Source organism: Chanodichthys erythropterus, chromosome 19 (assembly GCF_024489055.1).
Source record: "Chanodichthys erythropterus isolate Z2021 chromosome 19, ASM2448905v1, whole genome shotgun sequence".
Classification (NCBI taxonomy): Eukaryota; Metazoa; Chordata; class Actinopteri; order Cypriniformes; family Xenocyprididae; genus Chanodichthys; species Chanodichthys erythropterus.
This window is the reverse complement of record NC_090239.1, coordinates 1,084,414-1,104,675: the sequence shown is the minus strand read 5'-3', so window position 1 is coordinate 1,104,675 and position 20,262 is coordinate 1,084,414. Positions and strand designations below refer to the sequence as shown.

The 20,262-nt window shown below is 36.1% G+C and overlaps 2 protein-coding genes across 3 annotated transcripts in view; both read right to left on the bottom strand.

Annotated features, from left to right (window-relative positions):
- The window catches only part of ryr2a (ryanodine receptor 2a (cardiac)), a 144,216-nt gene extending 130,111 nt beyond the window's left edge, over positions 1-14,105 (bottom strand). The window contains exon 1 of the mRNA XM_067370143.1: positions 14,055-14,105. Coding sequence (XP_067226244.1) covers positions 14,055-14,099 — 45 coding nt within the window. The 5' untranslated portion in view covers positions 14,100-14,105. The remainder of the gene's footprint in view (positions 1-14,054) is intronic.
- Positions 14,106-16,696: 2,591 nt separating this feature from the next.
- The window catches only part of mtr (5-methyltetrahydrofolate-homocysteine methyltransferase), a 34,846-nt gene continuing 31,280 nt past the window's right edge, over positions 16,697-20,262 (bottom strand). For both annotated transcript variants that reach the window (XM_067369788.1, XM_067369789.1), the window contains exons 31-33: positions 19,074-19,266; positions 18,687-18,799; positions 16,697-17,573 (exon numbers count right to left, since the gene is read on the bottom strand). In XM_067369788.1, coding sequence (XP_067225889.1) covers positions 17,487-17,573; positions 18,687-18,799; positions 19,074-19,266 — 393 coding nt within the window. In that variant the 3' untranslated portion in view covers positions 16,697-17,486. The remainder of the gene's footprint in view (positions 17,574-18,686; positions 18,800-19,073; positions 19,267-20,262) is intronic.

The window sequence follows — 20,262 nt, the reverse complement described above, 5'->3', positions numbered from 1 at the left end:
CCAATTACTAGTCAAGTTGAGCTGCTGCTCTAATCCGGTTTGACTCCTGTAATCCGCTTTTAATGTGAAGACAGTAAAATCACTGACACACACACACAGAACAAAAGTTCTGAAAGATAAAACTAAACCTGTGAAGACGGACAGACTGCGCTAATCTGACACAGACATTTCTAATCACACACATACACCCCAGTACAAACCTCAACAACACACACGATCTGAGGAATCATTCAGTATGAGCTCTAGCAGGGATAGACATTCACTTTTTTGCTAACATGACACTGTGGTTTGTAGTCTTCCAAAGTTAATAGTCACTCAGCATTTTCACTGGCCACAATTTTGACACTGATACAAGGGGGGAAACTGCCATATAGATATTTTTACTATTTCATAATTAGGCTGCTGTCACTTTAAGACCTGATGCACGGATCCATTATACTGTTACACATGCGTTTTCTTTCTCAACTGTTTACATTCACTTTAAACATAACTGACTGTGTTTACGTGAATACTCAACATTGGCATTATTTTGTGTGTATTTGACTGTTTAAAGGATTAGTTCACTTTCTTGATAATTTATTCACCCCCATGTCATCCAAGATGTTCATGTCTTTCTTTCTTCAGTGGAAAAGAAATGAAGGTTTTTGAGGAAAACATTCCAGGATTTTTCTCCATATAGTGGACTTCACTGGGGTTCAACGGGTTGAAGGTCCAAATCTCAGTTTCAAAGAGCTCTACATGATCCCAGACGAGGAATAAGAGTCTTATGTAGAGAAACCATCGGCCATTTTCTAAAAAAAATAAAATTATATACTTTTAAACCACAAATGCTCATCTTGCACTGCTCTGTGATGCGCCACGCATTACGTAATCATGCTGGAAAGGTCATGTGTGAAGAAGGTGGAAGTACCAATCCATCTGCAAAGACTAACGGCCTTCACAAAAAAAGGAAAAACAACGATGTCGGATGATTTTGAAGTTGGAGGAGAAAATGAGATGGAGTTTTTCGCCCTACCGCGGTACTTTCTACCTGTGACCTTTCCAACATGATTACATCATGCATGGAGCATCACAGAGCAGTGCAAGACGAGCATTTGTGGTTTAAAAGTATATCATTTTTATTTTTTTTTTAGAAAATGGTCAATGGTTTCTCTAGATAAGACTCTTATTCCTCGTCTGGGATCATGTAGAGCTCTTTGAAGCTGCACTGAAACTGACATTTCAACCTGTTGAACCCCAGTGAAGTCCACTATATGGAGAAAAATCCTGGAATGTTTTCCTAAAATACCTTCATTTCTTTTTGACTGAAGAAAGACAGACATAAACATCTTGGATGACATGGGGGTGAGTAAATTATCAGGAAATTTTAATTCTGAAGTGAACTAATACTGCAGTAAGCTGCAAAAAAGAACTCAATTTAGTACTAAGAGGCGGCTTTATGTGCAGGCACTTCGGATGTGAGCACAAAATCTGCAGGAATGAGTAAAATTATGTGCAATTCCATGCCAAAAATCAAGCTCTGTAACACTAACAATATTCATCTAGCGCAAATGGAGCAAGGTGGGTTTGTGTGTCGACTCGCTGTCGGACAGATGAGAGAGAAAGAAAGAGCAGCTGGTATCTGCTGAAAATGAGTATTATTTTTGCCAACACTACATTGCACTTTGTTTATTATCTCAGATGCCTTTCTCAAAGACTACAATTTACAAGACTAGAATTCAACCACTGCTGAAATCCACCCACATTTGGTGGCGGTTAATGTACAGCACTGAGTACTAGTACTAGTGATGAGGGACTAAACAAACAGAGGGCAGGAGTGCAGAGAATCTCCTCTGCTCGGTTCTTCTGGTGCACTAGAACACTCCCCACTGATCAATCAGATTACATAAGAACACTGCAGAGAGAGAGAGAGAGAGAGAGAGAGAGAGAAAGAGGGGCTACAGTAGTAGAATCGCAAATGAAGAGAAAATATGAGATAGAGACTTCAAACATATTGAATGCCATGATGTTTTATAACAAAATATTTCTAAGAAAATTAAAAAAAAACACATACACAAACATATGGTAGCGTAAATATGAAGCAGCACAACTGTTTTCAACATTGATAATAATCTTGAGCAGTTTCTTGAGCAGCAAATCATCATATTAGAATGATTTCTGAAGGATCATGTGACACCGAATGATGAAAATTCAGCTTTGATCACAGGAATAAATTACACTTTACTATATATTCACATAGAAAACAGGTATTTTAAATTGCAAAAATATTTCATATTTTTACTGTATTTTTGATCAAATAAATGCAGCCTTGGTGAGCAGAAACACTAACAAATCTTAATTATTCCAAACTTTTGTCCGAGTGTAGAATGCTCTGCAGCTGATTGGTCAACACAGACGTCTCCATCTGCATACTAAGAGCTGATTAAACTGCCACCGATGTCGAGTGATGGAGCGTTTTACAAACGAGGCCACTAACGGTGTGACCGCTCATCATTATGTCTGAGCCGTGTGAATGATGATGGACAGGGTGTTTAACAAACAGCGCCGCGGGAAAGACAAACGGCAAACGGGCGCTCGTTAATAACCACCGGAGTCACTTTCATCAATACGTCCCACATCCACGTCCATCTGAACTACACAGATCTCATGACTTCACAACGTGGAAACGGTCATCAGATAAATTACAGAGCTGAAGACATTCACAAACATTATAAAATGATAATTTATTCTTTAATACTCCAATCAAAGAGCTGGAAGATCATCACATTACATGCCACTCCAACAGCAACTGTTCAGTGCCCGTTTTCCACTTCCTGTCCGAAAAGGTCAGCGTGAGTGGCGCTCTGAATATCAGCACATATCATCGGGTCATTCACAGTGGAAAGGTCACAGTCAAAGGACTGTTCACTTCAAAGATAAACACACACACAGAGCGCTAGTGTAAACACACACACACACACACATGGATAAAACACACCAGCACACACACACAAACTGCATGTGTGTGCTACAGTATATACAGAAGACGTGGTGTGAGTAATGCATCATCCGGGTATTTAAGTGCACTTCAACTACCCATATGATGCAGTTAATTAACCAAATAAACGAAGCAAACGCTGGACACTTCATGAACTCAGTGGTCACAGCTTTAATGGTGTATCGGAAGGGCAGAGTTATCAGACTATGATGCTGCAGGACAAAATAACCTTATTAAACTCACACACTTGATGGAAGGGTACATAGTGTATAAAACGTCATTTGCGACACAACTTGGATATTTGATACGTATTTGCTAAAAAAAAGAAAAAACAACTGTCAAAACTGACGAAAAACTGCTATTTTCTTCAGAATAAATGTAACAGTTCAGATCCACTACAATACAAATGTAACAGATCCTCACTACAATGTAACACTTCAGATCTACTACACTACAAATGTAACAGATCCTCACTACAATGTAACACTTCAGATCCACTACACAACAAATGTAACAGATCCTCACCACAATGTAACACTTCAAATCCACTACACTACAAATGTAACAGATCTTCACTACAATGTAACACTTCAGATCCACTACACTTCAAATGTAAAAGATCTTCACTACAATGTAACACTTCAGATCTACTACACTACAAATGTAACAGATCCTCACCACAATTTAACACTTCAGATCCACCACACTACAAATGTAACAGATCCTCACCACAATGTAACACTTCAGATCCACTACACTACAAATGTAACAGATCTTCACTACAATGTAACAATTCAGATCCACTACACTTCAAATTAACAGATCTTCACTACAATGTAACACTTCAGATCTACTACACTACAAATGTAACAGATCCTCACCACAATGTAACACTTCAGATCCACTACACTACAAATGTAACAGATCCTCACTACAATGTAACACTTCAGATCCACTACACTACAAATGTAACAGATCCTCACCACAATGTAACACTTCAGATCCACTACACTACAAATGTAACAGATCTTCACTACAATGTAACACTTCAGATCCACTACACTTCAAATTAACAGATCTTCACTACAATGTAACACTTCAGATCTATTACACTACAAATGTAACAGATCCTCACCACAATGTAACACTTCAGATCCACTACACTTCAAATGTAACAGATCCTCACTACAATGTAACACTTCAGATCTACTACACTACAAATGTAACAGATCCTCACTACAATGTAACACTTCAGATCCACTACACTACAAATGTAACAGATTCTCACCACAATGTAACACTTCAGATCCACTACACTACAAATGTAACAGATCCTCACCACAATGTAACACTTCAGATCCACTACACTACAAATGTAACAGATCCTCACCACAATGTAACACTTCAGATCCACTACACTACAAATGTAACAGATCCTCACCACAATGTAACACTTCAGATCCACTACACTTAAAATGTAACAGATCCTCACCACAATGTAACACTTCAGATCCACTACACTTAAAATGTAACAGATCCTCACCACAATGTAACACTTCAGATCCACTACACTACAAATGTAACAGATCCTCACTACAATGTAACACTTCAGATCCACTACACTACAAATGTAACAGATCCTCACTACAATGTAACACTTCAGATCCACTACACTTAAAATGTAACAGATCCTCACCACAATGTAACACTTCAGATCCACTACACTACAAATGTAACAGATTCTCACCACAATGTAACACTTCAGATCCACTACACTACAAATGTAACAGATCCTCACCACAATGTAACACTTCAGATCCACTACACTACAAATGTAACAGATCCTCACCACAATGTAACACTTCAGATCCACTACACTACAAATGTAACAGATCCTCACCACAATGTAACACTTCAGATCCACTACACTACAAATGTAACAGATCCTCACCACAATGTAACACTTCAGATCCACTACACTTAAAATGTAACAGATCCTCACCACAATGTAACACTTCAGATCCACTACACTACAAATGTAACAGATCCTCACTACAATGTAACACTTCAGATCCACTACACTACAAATGTAACAGATCCTCACTACAATGTAACACTTCAGATCCACTACACTTAAAATGTAACAGATCCTCACCACAATGTAACACTTCAGATCCACTACACTACAAATGTAACAGATCTTCACTACAATGTAACACTTCAGATCCACTACACTTCAAATGTAAAAGATCTTCACTACAATGTAACACTTCAGATCTACTACACTACAAATGTAACAGATCCTCACCACAATTTAACACTTCAGATCCACCACACTACAAATGTAACAGATCCTCACCACAATGTAACACTTCAGATCCACTACACTACAAATGTAACAGATCTTCACTACAATGTAACAATTCAGATCCACTACACTTCAAATTAACAGATCTTCACTACAATGTAACACTTCAGATCTACTACACTACAAATGTAACAGATCCTCACCACAATGTAACACTTCAGATCCACTACACTACAAATGTAACAGATCCTCACTACAATGTAACACTTCAGATCCACTACACTACAAATGTAACAGATCCTCACCACAATGTAACACTTCAGATCCACTACACTACAAATGTAACAGATCTTCACTACAATGTAACACTTCAGATCCACTACACTTCAAATTAACAGATCTTCACTACAATGTAACACTTCAGATCTATTACACTACAAATGTAACAGATCCTCACTACAATGTAACACTTCAGATCCACTACACTTCAAATGTAACAGATCCTCACTACAATGTAACACTTCAGATCTACTACACTACAAATGTAACAGATCCTCACTACAATGTAACACTTCAGATCCACTACACTACAAATGTAACAGATTCTCACCACAATGTAACACTTCAGATCCACTACACTACAAATGTAACAGATCCTCACCACAATGTAACACTTCAGATCCACTACACTACAAATGTAACAGATCCTCACCACAATGTAACACTTCAGATCCACTACACTACAAATGTAACAGATCCTCACCACAATGTAACACTTCAGATCCACTACACTTAAAATGTAACAGATCCTCACCACAATGTAACACTTCAGATCCACTACACTTAAAATGTAACAGATCCTCACCACAATGTAACACTTCAGATCCACTACACTACAAATGTAACAGATCCTCACTACAATGTAACACTTCAGATCCACTACACTACAAATGTAACAGATCCTCACTACAATGTAACACTTCAGATCCACTACACTTAAAATGTAACAGATCCTCACCACAATGTAACACTTCAGATCCACTACACTACAAATGTAACAGATATTCACTACAATGTACCACTTCAGATCCACTACACTTCAAATGTAACAGATCCTCACCACAATGTAACACTTCAGATCCACTACACTACAAATGTAACAGATCCTCACTACAATGTAACACTTCAGATCCACTACACTACAAATGTAACAGATCCTCACCACAATGTAACACTTCAGATCCACTACACTACAAATGTAACAGATCCTCACCACAATGTAACACTTCAGATCCACTACACTACAAATGTAACAGATCCTCACCACAATGTAACACTTCAGATCCACTACACTACAAATGTAACAGATCCTCACTACAATGTAACACTTCAGATCCACTACACTACAAATGTAACAGATCCTCACTACAATGTAACACTTCAGATCCACTACACTTCAAATGTAACAGATCCTCACTACAATGTAACACTTCAGATCCACTACACTACAAATGTAACAGATCCTCACTACAATGTAACACTTCAGATCCACTACACTACAAATGTAACAGATCCTCACCACAATGTAACACTTCAGATCCACTACACTACAAATGTAACAGATCCTCACCACAATGTAACACTTCAGATCCACTACACTACAAATGTAACAGATCCTCACCATAATGTAACACTTCAGATCCACTACACTACAAATGTAACAGATCCTCACCACAATGTAACACTTCAGATCCACTACACTACAAATGTAACAGATCTTCACTACAATGTAACAATTCAGATCCACTACACTTCAAATTAACAGATCAAATGTAACAGATCCTCACTACAATGTAACACTTCAGATCCACTACACTACAAATGTAACAGATCCTCACCACAATGTAACACTTCAGATCCACTACACTACAAATGTAACAGATACTCACCACAATGTAACACTTCAGATCCACTACACTACAAATGTAACAGATCCTCACCACAATGTAACACTTCAGATCCACTACACTACAAATGTAACAGATCCTCACTACAATGTAACACTTCAGATCCACTACACTACAAATGTAACAGATCCTCACCACAATGTAACACTTCAGATCCACTACACTACAAATGTAACAGATCCTCACCACAATGTAACACTTAAGATCCACTACACTACAAATGTAACAGATCCTCACCACAATGTAACACTTCAGATCCACTACACTACAAATGTAACAGATCCTCACTACAATGTAACACTTCAGATCCACTACACTACAAATGTAACAGATCCTCACTACAATGTAACACTTCAGATCCACTACACTACAAATGTAACAGATCCTCACCACAATGTAACACTTCAGATCCACTACACTACAAATGTAACAGATCCTCACCACAATGTAACACTTCAGATCCACTACACTACAAATGTAACAGATCCTCACCACAATGTAACACTTCAGATCCACTACACTACAAATGTAACAGATCCTCACTACAATGTAACACTTCAGATCCACTACACTTCAAATGTAACAGATCCTCACTACAATGTAACACTTCAGATCCACTACACTACAAATGTAACAGATCCTCACTACAATGTAACACTTCAGATCCACTACACTACAAATGTAACAGATCCTCACCACAATGTAACACTTCAGATCCACTACACTACAAATGTAACAGATCCTCACTACAATGTAACACTTCAGATCCACTACACTACAAATGTAACAGATCCTCACTACAATGTAACACTTCAGATCCACTACACTTCAAATGTAACAGATCCTCACTACAATGTAACACTTCAGATCCACTACACTACAAATGTAACAGATCCTCACCACAATGTAACACTTCAGATCCACTACACTACAAATGTAACAGATCCTCACCACAATGTAACACTTCAGATCCACTACACTACAAATGTAACAGATCCTCACCATAATGTAACACTTCAGATCCACTACACTACAAATGTAACAGATCCTCACTACAATGTAACACTTCAGATCCACTACACTACAAATGTAACAGATCCTCACTACAATGTAACACTTCAGATCCACTACACTTCAAATGTAACAGATCCTCACTACAATGTAACACTTCAGATCCACTACACTACAAATGTAACAGATCCTCACTACAATGTAACACTTCAGATCCACTACACTTCAAATGTAACAGATCCTCACCACAATGTAACACTTCAGATCCACTACACTACAAATGTAACAGATCATCACCACAATGTAACACTTCAGATCCACTACACTACAAATGTAACAGATCCTCACCACAATGTAACACTTCAGATCCACTACACTACAAATGTAACAGATCCTCACCACAATGTAACACTTCAGATCCACTACACTACAAATGTAACAGATCCTCACCACAATGTAACACTTCAGATCCACTACACTACAAATGTAACAGATCCTCACCACAATGTAACACTTCAGATCCACTACACTACAAATGTAACAGATCCTCACTACAATGTAACACTTCAGATCCACTACACTACAAATGTAACAGATCCTCACCACAATGTAACACTTCAGATCCACTACACTTAAAATGTAACAGATCCTCACCACAATGTAACACTTCAGATCCACTACACTACAAATGTAACAGATCCTCACCACAATGTAACACTTCAGATCCACTACACTACAAATGTAACAGATCCTCACTACAATGTAACACTTCAGATCCACTACACTACAAATGTAACAGATCCTCACTACAATGTAACACTTCAGATCCACTACACTTCAAATGTAACAGATCCTCACCACGATGTAACACTTCAGATCCACTACACTACAAATGTAACAGATCCTCACTACAATGTAACACTTCAGATCCACTACACTTCAAATGTAACAGATCCTCACCACAATGTAACACTTCAGATCCACTACACTACAAATGTAACAGATCATCACCACAATGTAACACTTCAGATCCACTACACTACAAATGTAACAGATCCTCACCACAATGTAACACTTCAGATCCACTACACTACAAATGTAACAATCCTCACTACAATGTAACACTTCAGATCCACTAAACTTCAAATGTAACAGATCCTCACTACATTGTAACACTTCAGATCCACTACACTACAACGTAGCCAACAAACCAACAGATAAACTAGTTACTACAATGACACACTAACAGATGATCAAGTAGTTAACCCTAAACTCCTGACTGCACACACTTACATCTGATGCTTCACGTGTGTGATCACTTGTGCTGGAAACAGAGAATGATGGGAAATGAACCAAATATTCAGTCAAACTCATTATTAAAACTTCATCATGATCAATATCAATCAGTTTCTGTCATGATTCTTTAATTGACACCTTTCACTCAGAAAATCACACTGATGATCTTTTGTATTTTATTTTTTATTTTTTGATGATTGTTTTTAACATGAAATATTTAATCTTTTCAGTATTTTAATTTTTATTTTTTTCATTAATTTTATTAAAATATGTATTTTTAGTGTTTTATTTTAATTTGTTTTCGTTTTTCAATGTTTTTTATTTTATTTTTTCAAAGAAAATATTACATTTTTAATAAGTGTTTTATTTTAATTTGTATTTATTATTTATTTTATATATTTTATTTGTAATAATGTATTTATATTAATATAATTTACTTAAAATATTTATTTAAGTATTATTTTTGGCTGTTTTCTAATTATTTATTTTAATTTGTCATTTCTATGATTTAATGAATTATTAGCTTTTCATCCACTGATAAACCAGAGTTTGGGAAACACACACACACTCTCTCTCTCTCACACACACACACACACACACACACACACACACTCACTCCCTCACAACAGCACTACATCACAGTGACACCTAAGTGAGAAACTCTTCCTTTCTCTCTCTCTGTGTCTCGCTCTCTTAATTACACAGTAAATCAGACAAACCTGCAGTGACTCTATTAAACACACACACACACACACACACACACACAGGTCTCACGGCTCGAGACATCATCACTAGGACAAGTCCCTCCACTCATCAGTGTTCACTACATAGACACCTTCCGGACCTCGTTCACAGGGTGTAATGTTCTGTCGTCTCACCGCTGCTCTGAAGCTCAGTCATGTGATCACCTGCACTGACCCTACAGCCCAATCACAGCTGAGATGATGTCATGACGTCACAGTTGACCAAAATCACAAGCATCAGCACTAACCAACAGATTCATCATGGAGCGACCCTAAATTATCGTCATATTCATTCATTCACATGGAACTTTATACAAGTTATTACGGTATTACTGTGGCACGTGTTAGTGATGTGAATTACAGATGCTTTCTGACCAACAACACTGGCCAGAGGAATCTGCATATGCTGAAGAGATATGGGTAGATTTACATATATGCTAATTAGATTGCTCTTATAGTGGTCGCTATTTTGATTTAACTTACTTGGGTCAATTTACATAATCAAATGAAGTGCTCCAAAAATCAGACAATCATTAAATAAGTAAAAATTATATAATTCATTATAGAGTTCATTATAGAATGCTCTAGAAACACTCATTACCAAAAGTCATTTTTATCACTGTAACGATACATCTCACGATATAGCAATCCGGTGAGAAAATCTGCTTTGAAGTGTCACGACTGACTTGACATGAAAAACAATATTGAAATGCATCCAGAGATGCTGCTGGCTGCCACTGGGCAAGCGTCCAATCAGAGCGGCTCAATTCCACGTGGCCGCGGCCGGTGAGGTCGTCTGTTTGTTTTCAGGTCACAGAGAAACTCTGAGCTCGACGGGAGAAGAGAGAGAGACAGACATCTCCGCACTCCTCTGCTCATTTATCTTCCCTCTCGATTATGTAACGGGAGAATCTTATCAAATATTAATGTTGTGTGGAGAGAGAGACAGGAGAGAGAAACGAGGCAGTTTGACGCTCTTGCTGCTGTTACAAAATCTCTTTCCCAGGTTACACTGCAAACTGGAGAGTCTGTAAGATTACATCACAGCAGACAGAGACATCTCATGCAAACATGTGCTTTAAAAATCTATAATCTGCCGAAAAAAAAATGTTTTAGGACCATTTGGAATTTCTGTATTGCAACATTAAACACATGATCCTCATTAATGCAGTCAATCTTAACGTGTTACGTTTGATTTAAAGGGATAGCTCACCCAAAAATTAACATTATCCCATGATTTACTCACCCTCAAGCCATCCTAGGTGACTATCTTCTTTCAGACGAACACAATCAGAGTTATATTTAAAAATATCCGGACTCTTCCAAGCTTTATAATTGGAGTGAATGGGGGCCGAGAATTTGAAGCTCAAAAAAGTGTATCCATCCATCATAAAAGTAATCCATAGGGTTAATAAAGGCCTTCTGAAGCGAAGTGATGCGTTTTTTTAAGAAAAATATTCATATTTATATAACTTTATAAACTATAATCGCTGGCTTCCATTAACGGCTGTACGCAAGTCTAGTTCCGGTGACCTCTGACCTGACGCATGACGTAAAAGTTTAAACGAGAATTTTTAAAGAGAAATGTCGGAGGTTGTCGATATAAGTGAAGAGGAGCTTGAGTTTGTTGCCCAGCCCTATTTTCGTCTAAGTTTACGCTACTCCTACATACGTCATGTATCGGGTCAGAGGTCACTCTTCCACTTGAACTCGACTCGCGTACAGTTACCGGAAGCCGGTGATTGTAGTTTATAAAGTTATAAATATGGATATTTTTTCTTACAAAAACCCATCACTTTACTTCAGAAGGCCTTTATTAACCCCCTGGAGTCGTATGGATTACTTTTATGATGGATGGATGCGCTTTTTTGGGATTCCAAATCTCGGCCCCCATTCACTCCCATTATAAAGAGCCAGGATATTTTTTCTAATGTAACTCCGATTGTGTTTTTCAGAAAAATAGTCATATACACCTAGGATGGCTACATACATTTTTGGTTAATCTATCCCTTTAATTTTTGCATAAAAGCAAATATTTATGAACTGTTTAACAAATAATTCATGCAGAAATGTGACTTAAAAATGCAATACACAACAAAAACTACAATATATAGATAGGTAGATGAAAAATAAATAAAGATATACACGCTATATATATATATATATATATATATATATATATATATATACACGCTATCATTAAAAAGTTGTTTTTAAGAAATTAATTATTTTATTAATCAAGGACGCATCAAACTGACAGTATTGAAGTGACAGTAAAGACATTTAAAATGGTATAAGTGATTCTATTTCAAATAAATGCTGTTCTTTTGAACTTTCTATTCATCACAGAATCCTAAAAAATAAAATGTGTCACAGTTTCCACACTAATATGAAGCTGTTTTCAACATTGATAATAATCAAAAATGTTTCTTGAGCAGCAAATCATCATATTAGAATGATTTCTGAAGGATCATGTGACACTGAATTGATGCTGAAAATTCAGCTTTGATCACAGGAATAAATTCTATTTTACTATATATTCACATAGAAAACAGCTGATTTACATTAGAATAATATTCCACAATTTTTGCTGTATTTTTAATCAAATAAACACAGTCTTGGTGAGCAGAAGAGATTAAAACAATGTTCAAAAACACTGAAAAATCTTACCGACCCCAAAGTTTTGAATGGTAGTGTATGTATATGTATATACAATGCAAAAAAAACGTAATGATACTAAACCAGGTTTCGTTTCTTTGTTCATTACTTCTTTCTTTTGATTTTGAGATATTGAGGTGAATATGAGCCAGACAAGCTTCCTGAGATTCGCTTCTCCTCAGATGCAGTTACTGATGCACCTTCATCATCATCATCATATGCACCATCATATGCACCACATGCCGTTACAGCGGTCCGAGTGCGTGGAGCCCCGTGTGACCTGCGCTGCATTGAGCTGTTGAAGGCGGTGGAGGAATCAATGCCATTTTCAACATGTAATGATTTTCTGCTGGTGTGTTTACTGAAGGCGATGAACACACTTCTGTCTGTCTCTGTGGGGCTGGAACAACAACTAACAGATCGAATCCGGCCACAGAACTGATGCAAGAGGTTCTAGACGAACAGAACCAAAGTCTGACGCTGCACAACATCTGCACTGACGACACTCAGGAATGCAAAGAAGCCACAGGCGATGTTATTACTGATGCATTCATATCAAACCACCACAATAATCATGATGACTAGGACAGACTTGATCAGTGCAGATGCTTTCAGTGACTAAACTTCACATTGGTTACATCCTGAAATAATGTGACACACAAGCACCTGCTCAGCATCTACAATCCGCATCCGATCAATCATTCACTCAGTGTTATTGTGCATCTATTTGCTGTATCATCTGTGACTGTTAATGCAGCACATTTCCCACACTGATCAATACAGATCTATTGATACGCACTGTGCTGAATTAATCCATCATCGTTTGAATAATCTGCAGTGTTTATGCCGCATGACATCACAGTAAACAGAGTGTGTGTCTGCAGTGGAGCTGAACACGGACTTCATCGGGACTGCAGCTGACATACGCACTGCATAAGCGCTCATAAGGCGCGCGCTGTTTCCTCACACCCACGTTCAACAGATCCGGACGGATGCCGGTGACTCCCGCAGCATCAGCACCACTGCGGCGCGCGCGCGCGCACCCACACACACACTCACATCCACACCCACACGAGCCCAGCGCGTGTACTCACGGTCCGTAAGAACTGGATCTCATCTTCGGCTTCGCCGTCTGTCATGGTTCGGCGCGGGTTCGGAGCCTCTCGCTGGACAGATGAAGCTCTCAGGCGGCGACGGCGGCGGCTCTGATGCGGGTGTAACGGGTGTCTCCTGCCGCGCTCTCATTGGGCGGCTGACATACTCAGAGGGCGGGGTTATGCAGATGAGCGTGCGGCAGCAGCAGGGCGCCCTCTGCTGATGAACACCGGACACCGCACACAAGACCCTGTGAATTCAAAACATTTTGAGGTAGGAATGCACACTAATAATATGTCCATGAATATTAAACGACAGAACTGAGTTCATCCCTATGGAAGCTTTTTTCTGCCACATAAGGAAAACAAAATCAAGCTTTGGAAAATCTTAATTATGACCCAAGTCATAATTATGACACACACAAAAAATCGAAACTATGACATAATTTCGACTTTTTTAATGTCCAAGTCATGTTTAATGTCCAAGTTATGACAAAACGTCAAAATTATGACACACCAAGACATAATTTTGAATTTTTTAATGTCATAATTATTACAAAATTAAATTATAACATAAAAATTATGACTTTCCAAGTCATAATTATGACAAAAGGTCAAAATTGACACACTAAGATATAATTTCAAATTCTTTAATGTCATAATTATTACATAATTAAATTATGACATTGAAATTATGACTTTCCAAGTCATAATTATGAAAAAACGTCCAAATTATGACACACTAAGACATAATTTTGATTTTTTTAATGTCATAATTATTACAAAATTAAATTATAACATAAAAATTATGACTTTCCAAGTCATAATTATGACAAAAGGTCAAAATTGACACACTAAGATATAATTTCAAATTCTTTAATGTCATAATTATTACATAATTAAATGATGACATAAAATTATTACATACCGAGTCATACTTATGACAAAAGGTCAAAATTATGACAGACTAAGACATAATTTCAAATTCTTTAGTGTCATAATTATTACATAATTAAAGTATGACATAAGAATTATGACTTTCCAAGTCATAATTATGACAAAAGGTCAAAATTGACACACTAAGATATAATTTCAAATTCTTTAATGTCATAATTATTACATAATTAAATTATGACATTGAAATTATGACTTTCCAAGTCATAATTATGAAAAAACGTCCAAATTATGACACACTAAGACATAATTTTGATTTTTTTAATGTCATAATTATTACAAAATTAAATTATAACATAAAAATTATGACTTTCCAAGTCATAATTATGACAAAAGGTCAAAATTGACACACTAAGATATAATTTCAAATTCTTTAATGTCATAATTATTACATAATTAAATGATGACATAAAATTATTACATACCGAGTCATACTTATGACAAAAGGTCAAAATTATGACAGACTAAGACATAATTTCAAATTCTTTAGTGTCATAATTATTACATAATTAAAGTATGACATAAGAATTATGACTTACCAAGTCATAATTATGACAAAAGGTCGAAATTATGATATACCAAGACAATTTCGAATTTTTTAGTGTCATAATTATTACATAATTAAATTATGACATAAAATTATTACATACTGAGTCATACGTATGACAAAAGTTCAAAATTGATACACTAAGACATAATTTTGAATTTTTTTATATCATAATTATTATAAAATTAAATAACATAAAAATTATGACTTTCCAAGTCATAATTATGACAAAAGGTCAAAATTGACACACTAAGATATAATTTCAAATTCTTTAATGTCATAATTATTACATAATTAAATTATGACATAAATATTATGACTTACCAAGTCATAATTATGAGATTAATAAATCATGAAAAATGATAAATAAGCCAATATTATGATAAGAAAAGCCAACATTTTTTGTCATAATTTTGACTTTTTGTCAAGTTTATATCGAGTAACTCACATTTCAGACAGAAGTTTGCCGGTCACAGCATATACAAAAACACGACAATATCGACTCTAAGCATTTAGAGGAATATTTTTTGAGCGCAAACTACGGATCTTCAGCTGACAAAGCCAATAATCAAAAAAATTGAAGACTAAAATTATTAATTTAAAAATACCACACTGAAACTGCTGAAAAAATGTTCAGCTGCACGTGACCATTAGCTGACAACGGAGAACCGCGAACATGTGAATGTGATAAATTATTGATAAATAATTGATAAATTATTTAAATATTAACTTTATTTATTAACAATATTTTAGGTCAAATGAATCACTGAATTAACACAATGAGTTCTTGTATGAAATATAAACTGACCCTCATGTTGTCTATTAGCGTCTAGAGCTGTCAAACGAAAAATCGCCATGAATGACTTTCAAAATAAAAGTTTGTTTACATATGTGTGTGTACTTTGTATATTTATTACCTATAAATACACACACGCATTATATGTATATTTAACATGTATAAAAGTAAATATTTCATAAATACATGCATGTGTGTGTATTTATTTATACATAATAAATATACACAGTACACACACATACATTATGTAAACACAAACTTTTATTTTGGATGTTACACTGGATATTTTGGAATTAATCGTTTGACATTTTAATCCTGAAAGGTAATCTTTTTAGGGGGCTGATAACAAATGTGATATAATAATACATTCATTATAAATCCTACAAGTTTTGACTAAAAAAAAAAGCAGTGCATTTCTTGTGTTGATGACGTATTGTGAAACACTGAGTAATCTCCTTGATGTCAAAATATTTACACATTCATAATTATAACACACACACACAGAGTTTTGATTTAGTGCAGATTTATATGAAAATATAGGACAAATCTTTCAACAGTTGTGAAATTAACAAACTGGAAAAATTATAAAAAAAAATAAAACAGCAGAACTGTGTAATACATTTGAACTGAAATGCAGATTCTTATGATCTTCATAATACTGTCAAATATTAATAGTAAAACTGACTGTTTGCTCTCGTACCTCGCATTTAATCAAAGTCAAACACAGAAAGTTATCACTGAATTTACTGAGCTTACAGTGTCTAAAAAACTGAGGTCTGATCCGTTTATATGATGACATCAGAATCTAAAAGCTCTGCTTGAGTATCGAAATTAAGCTGGTATTTCTGACCATTATTTTCTTTAAATCTAATACAGAGTTTCATAAGAGAATCAAACCTATAAAACCCACAGGCCTAAAAATAAATTAAGTGTTCGTCACTGTTCCATTAAAAACAGAAATGTCATTAAAAGTGGCGCTCTTGACTGTAGTGTAAAGACAAGAGAGTTTTTTTGGATCCTGAGATAAAAATCCCCAATCTGGGCCATCAAAACAAAATGTATGAAGGTCCATCACAGCCGACGTCACGGAGAGAAAAGAGTTTTCCCTGGGGTGTCATCTTGAACCGGTTTAGCGTCAGTCGGTGTCATAGCCCAGGATCGGACCCAACCACCGCTCCACCTCGCACACCTTCATCTGCTTCCTGTGAGCGTAATCCTCCACCTGCCCGAGAGAGAGAGATATTAGATAAGTGCCCCTTTTTGCAAGACATTTTTTTATTTTTTAAAAGGCAATTCCTACTTTATATCTCGCAATTGCGACTTTATTATATCTCGCAATTGCGACTTTATATCTCGCAATTCCGACTTTATTATATCTCGCAATTCCGACTTTATATCTCGCAATTGTATGAGTTCTTGTATTTTGTGTTTATATAGTTAAGCAATATCTCATGAGCAAAAGTTCTATTTTCTCAAATATCAGCACAAATGATATTCATTTTATTTACTAAAAGTACAATAAAATACACAATAAGTTGATTATATGAACTGACAATTTTTAGACATGGCATCTATTTTGAATGTTTTCACTCTATTTTGCGAAAATAGAAGTTGCGTCTCCAGCAGTACACAGCAGTGTTTTGTTATATTCAGCGTTTTTGAATGAATCAGGCGAGTCAATGATTCAATGACTCATTCATAAAGTCAGTGGATACTTGCTTCTTTCATGAATGAATCAGCCGGTTTGAACGAATTACTACATGTCTGTGCACTCCTGTGCACTGAGATTGTGATGATTGACAGCGTGGTAACCATAGCAACGCTCTAGCGTCCCACATGTTTGGTACTTTGCTATTTTTGAGGAATATTACAGCAACCAAAGACTCAAAAATAAAGCTAACACTTTCCTTAAAGCCTTTATATTTAAATAATGCATTCTGAAAGTATTTTTAATGCATTAATTATGCCTTGTAACACACCTTATGAAGCATTGTATGATCTCATGAATAAGTTATAATACATGATAATACTTTCATCTATTCATTGAACACACCTTTAGAAAGTACAACACACTAAAACACATGACAAACAACCACTTTCAGATGAAACAAGGAATCTGCAAATATTATAATGCATTTTAACTTTGGTTACAATTACTTATGTAGAGATATAATGCATTATAAATGTACATTATGAATAACTTTATAATGCATTATACACAAAGGCTTTTAGTGTTACCAAAATAATTATAACTGAACCTGCTGCAACAAACTCATCAGATGTCTGTCATTTATCATCTGGTTAGTGGATCTGATGTTCACCGTGAGGTTCATACCTGCTCTTTAGTGATTTTACCCACAGCGAAATAAGAGGATTTGGGGTTGGAGAAATACAGGCCGGACACGGATGCAGCAGGAGTCATGGCCAGAGACTCGGTCAGAGTGATTCCTGCAGAAGAACATGAAGAGACACCATCAGATCACATCATCACGCTCAGACACTTTTGGATTTTCATGTCTATATTCAAACTTCATAATCACAAAAACAAACACAGACTGATAATAATACTCAGAACAGACTGCAGATGATGTGTGAGAGAGCTGTCAGTACAGTCTAAAGGACCGACCAATCACACTTCAGGAAGCACACAGATAAGAGACAGAAAGCCAAAGGGAACACAGCATGCAGATGTAGCCGGTGGAACAGCGTGTGTGTCTCGTACCGGTTTTCTCCTGTATGCCTGCGAGTTTCCACATGGTGAGTTTCTCTGTGTGGTCGGGTTGGCTGGGGTAACCTGCGGCCGGACGGATGCCTTCATAGCGCAGCCGGTGCAGTTCCGACGCCGGCAGATCCTCCTCGCTGCTGTAACCCCACCAATCCCTGCGAACGCGAGCATGCAGCTCCTCCGCGAACGCCTGCAGAGAAACACACTCAAAAACTGCGAACGATTCTGGATAAACTGAGACTCATGATGTTTTTTGTTGTTGTTTAGAATAGAGATCATGATTCTCCCAAATTCTGAACAAATAACAAAACAAAACAACACGTCATTTACTAGAAATTCTGACAATATGTTAATGCTACAGAATATTTAAAAATATGCAATTCATTTGAATTGATTATTTGAAAAAAAAAAAAAAAATTCAATGAATGATTCAATGACTCACTCATAAATACTCAATTGTTTCATTACTGGATGAGACCGCGTTTTTGAACAAATCTGACAAACGTTTTTTAACAGTCACCTGTCGCCACCTACTGGTGTAACGATGCGCACGATTCTAGATAAACTGAAAATCACGATTTTTCTCCCACAATTCTGAACTAAAAATAACGTCATTTACTAGAGATTCTGACAAAATGTTGATGCTACCGTGCGTTTAAAAATATGTAATCAATTTGAATTGATTATTTGGAAAAAAATGGTTTAAAGATGGTTAAAAAATTTTATGACCATGATGAATCAGCATTTTTTAAATAAATCTGTTGAATGAATGATTCAATGATTCGTTCATAAATACTTTACTCAAATACATTACTAGATAAATCAGAGTTTTTGAACAAGTCTCTTGACTGAATGATACAACGACAAACATATTTTATAACAGTTACTTGTCGCCACCTACTGGTGTAAGCATGTGAATGATTCCGGATAAACTGAGAATCATTTTTCTCCCATGATTCTAAATGGACAACTAAACAACATAACGTCATTTACAAGACGTTCTGATAAAACGTTAATGCGACAGAATATTTAAAAATATGTAATTAATTTAAATTGATTATTTGAAAAAAAAAAAAAAAAAAAGTTTAAATTAATGATTCAATGACTCACTCATAAATACTTTACTGGATGAATCAGCGTTTTTGAACAAATCTGACAAACGTTTTTTAACAGTCACCTGTCGCCA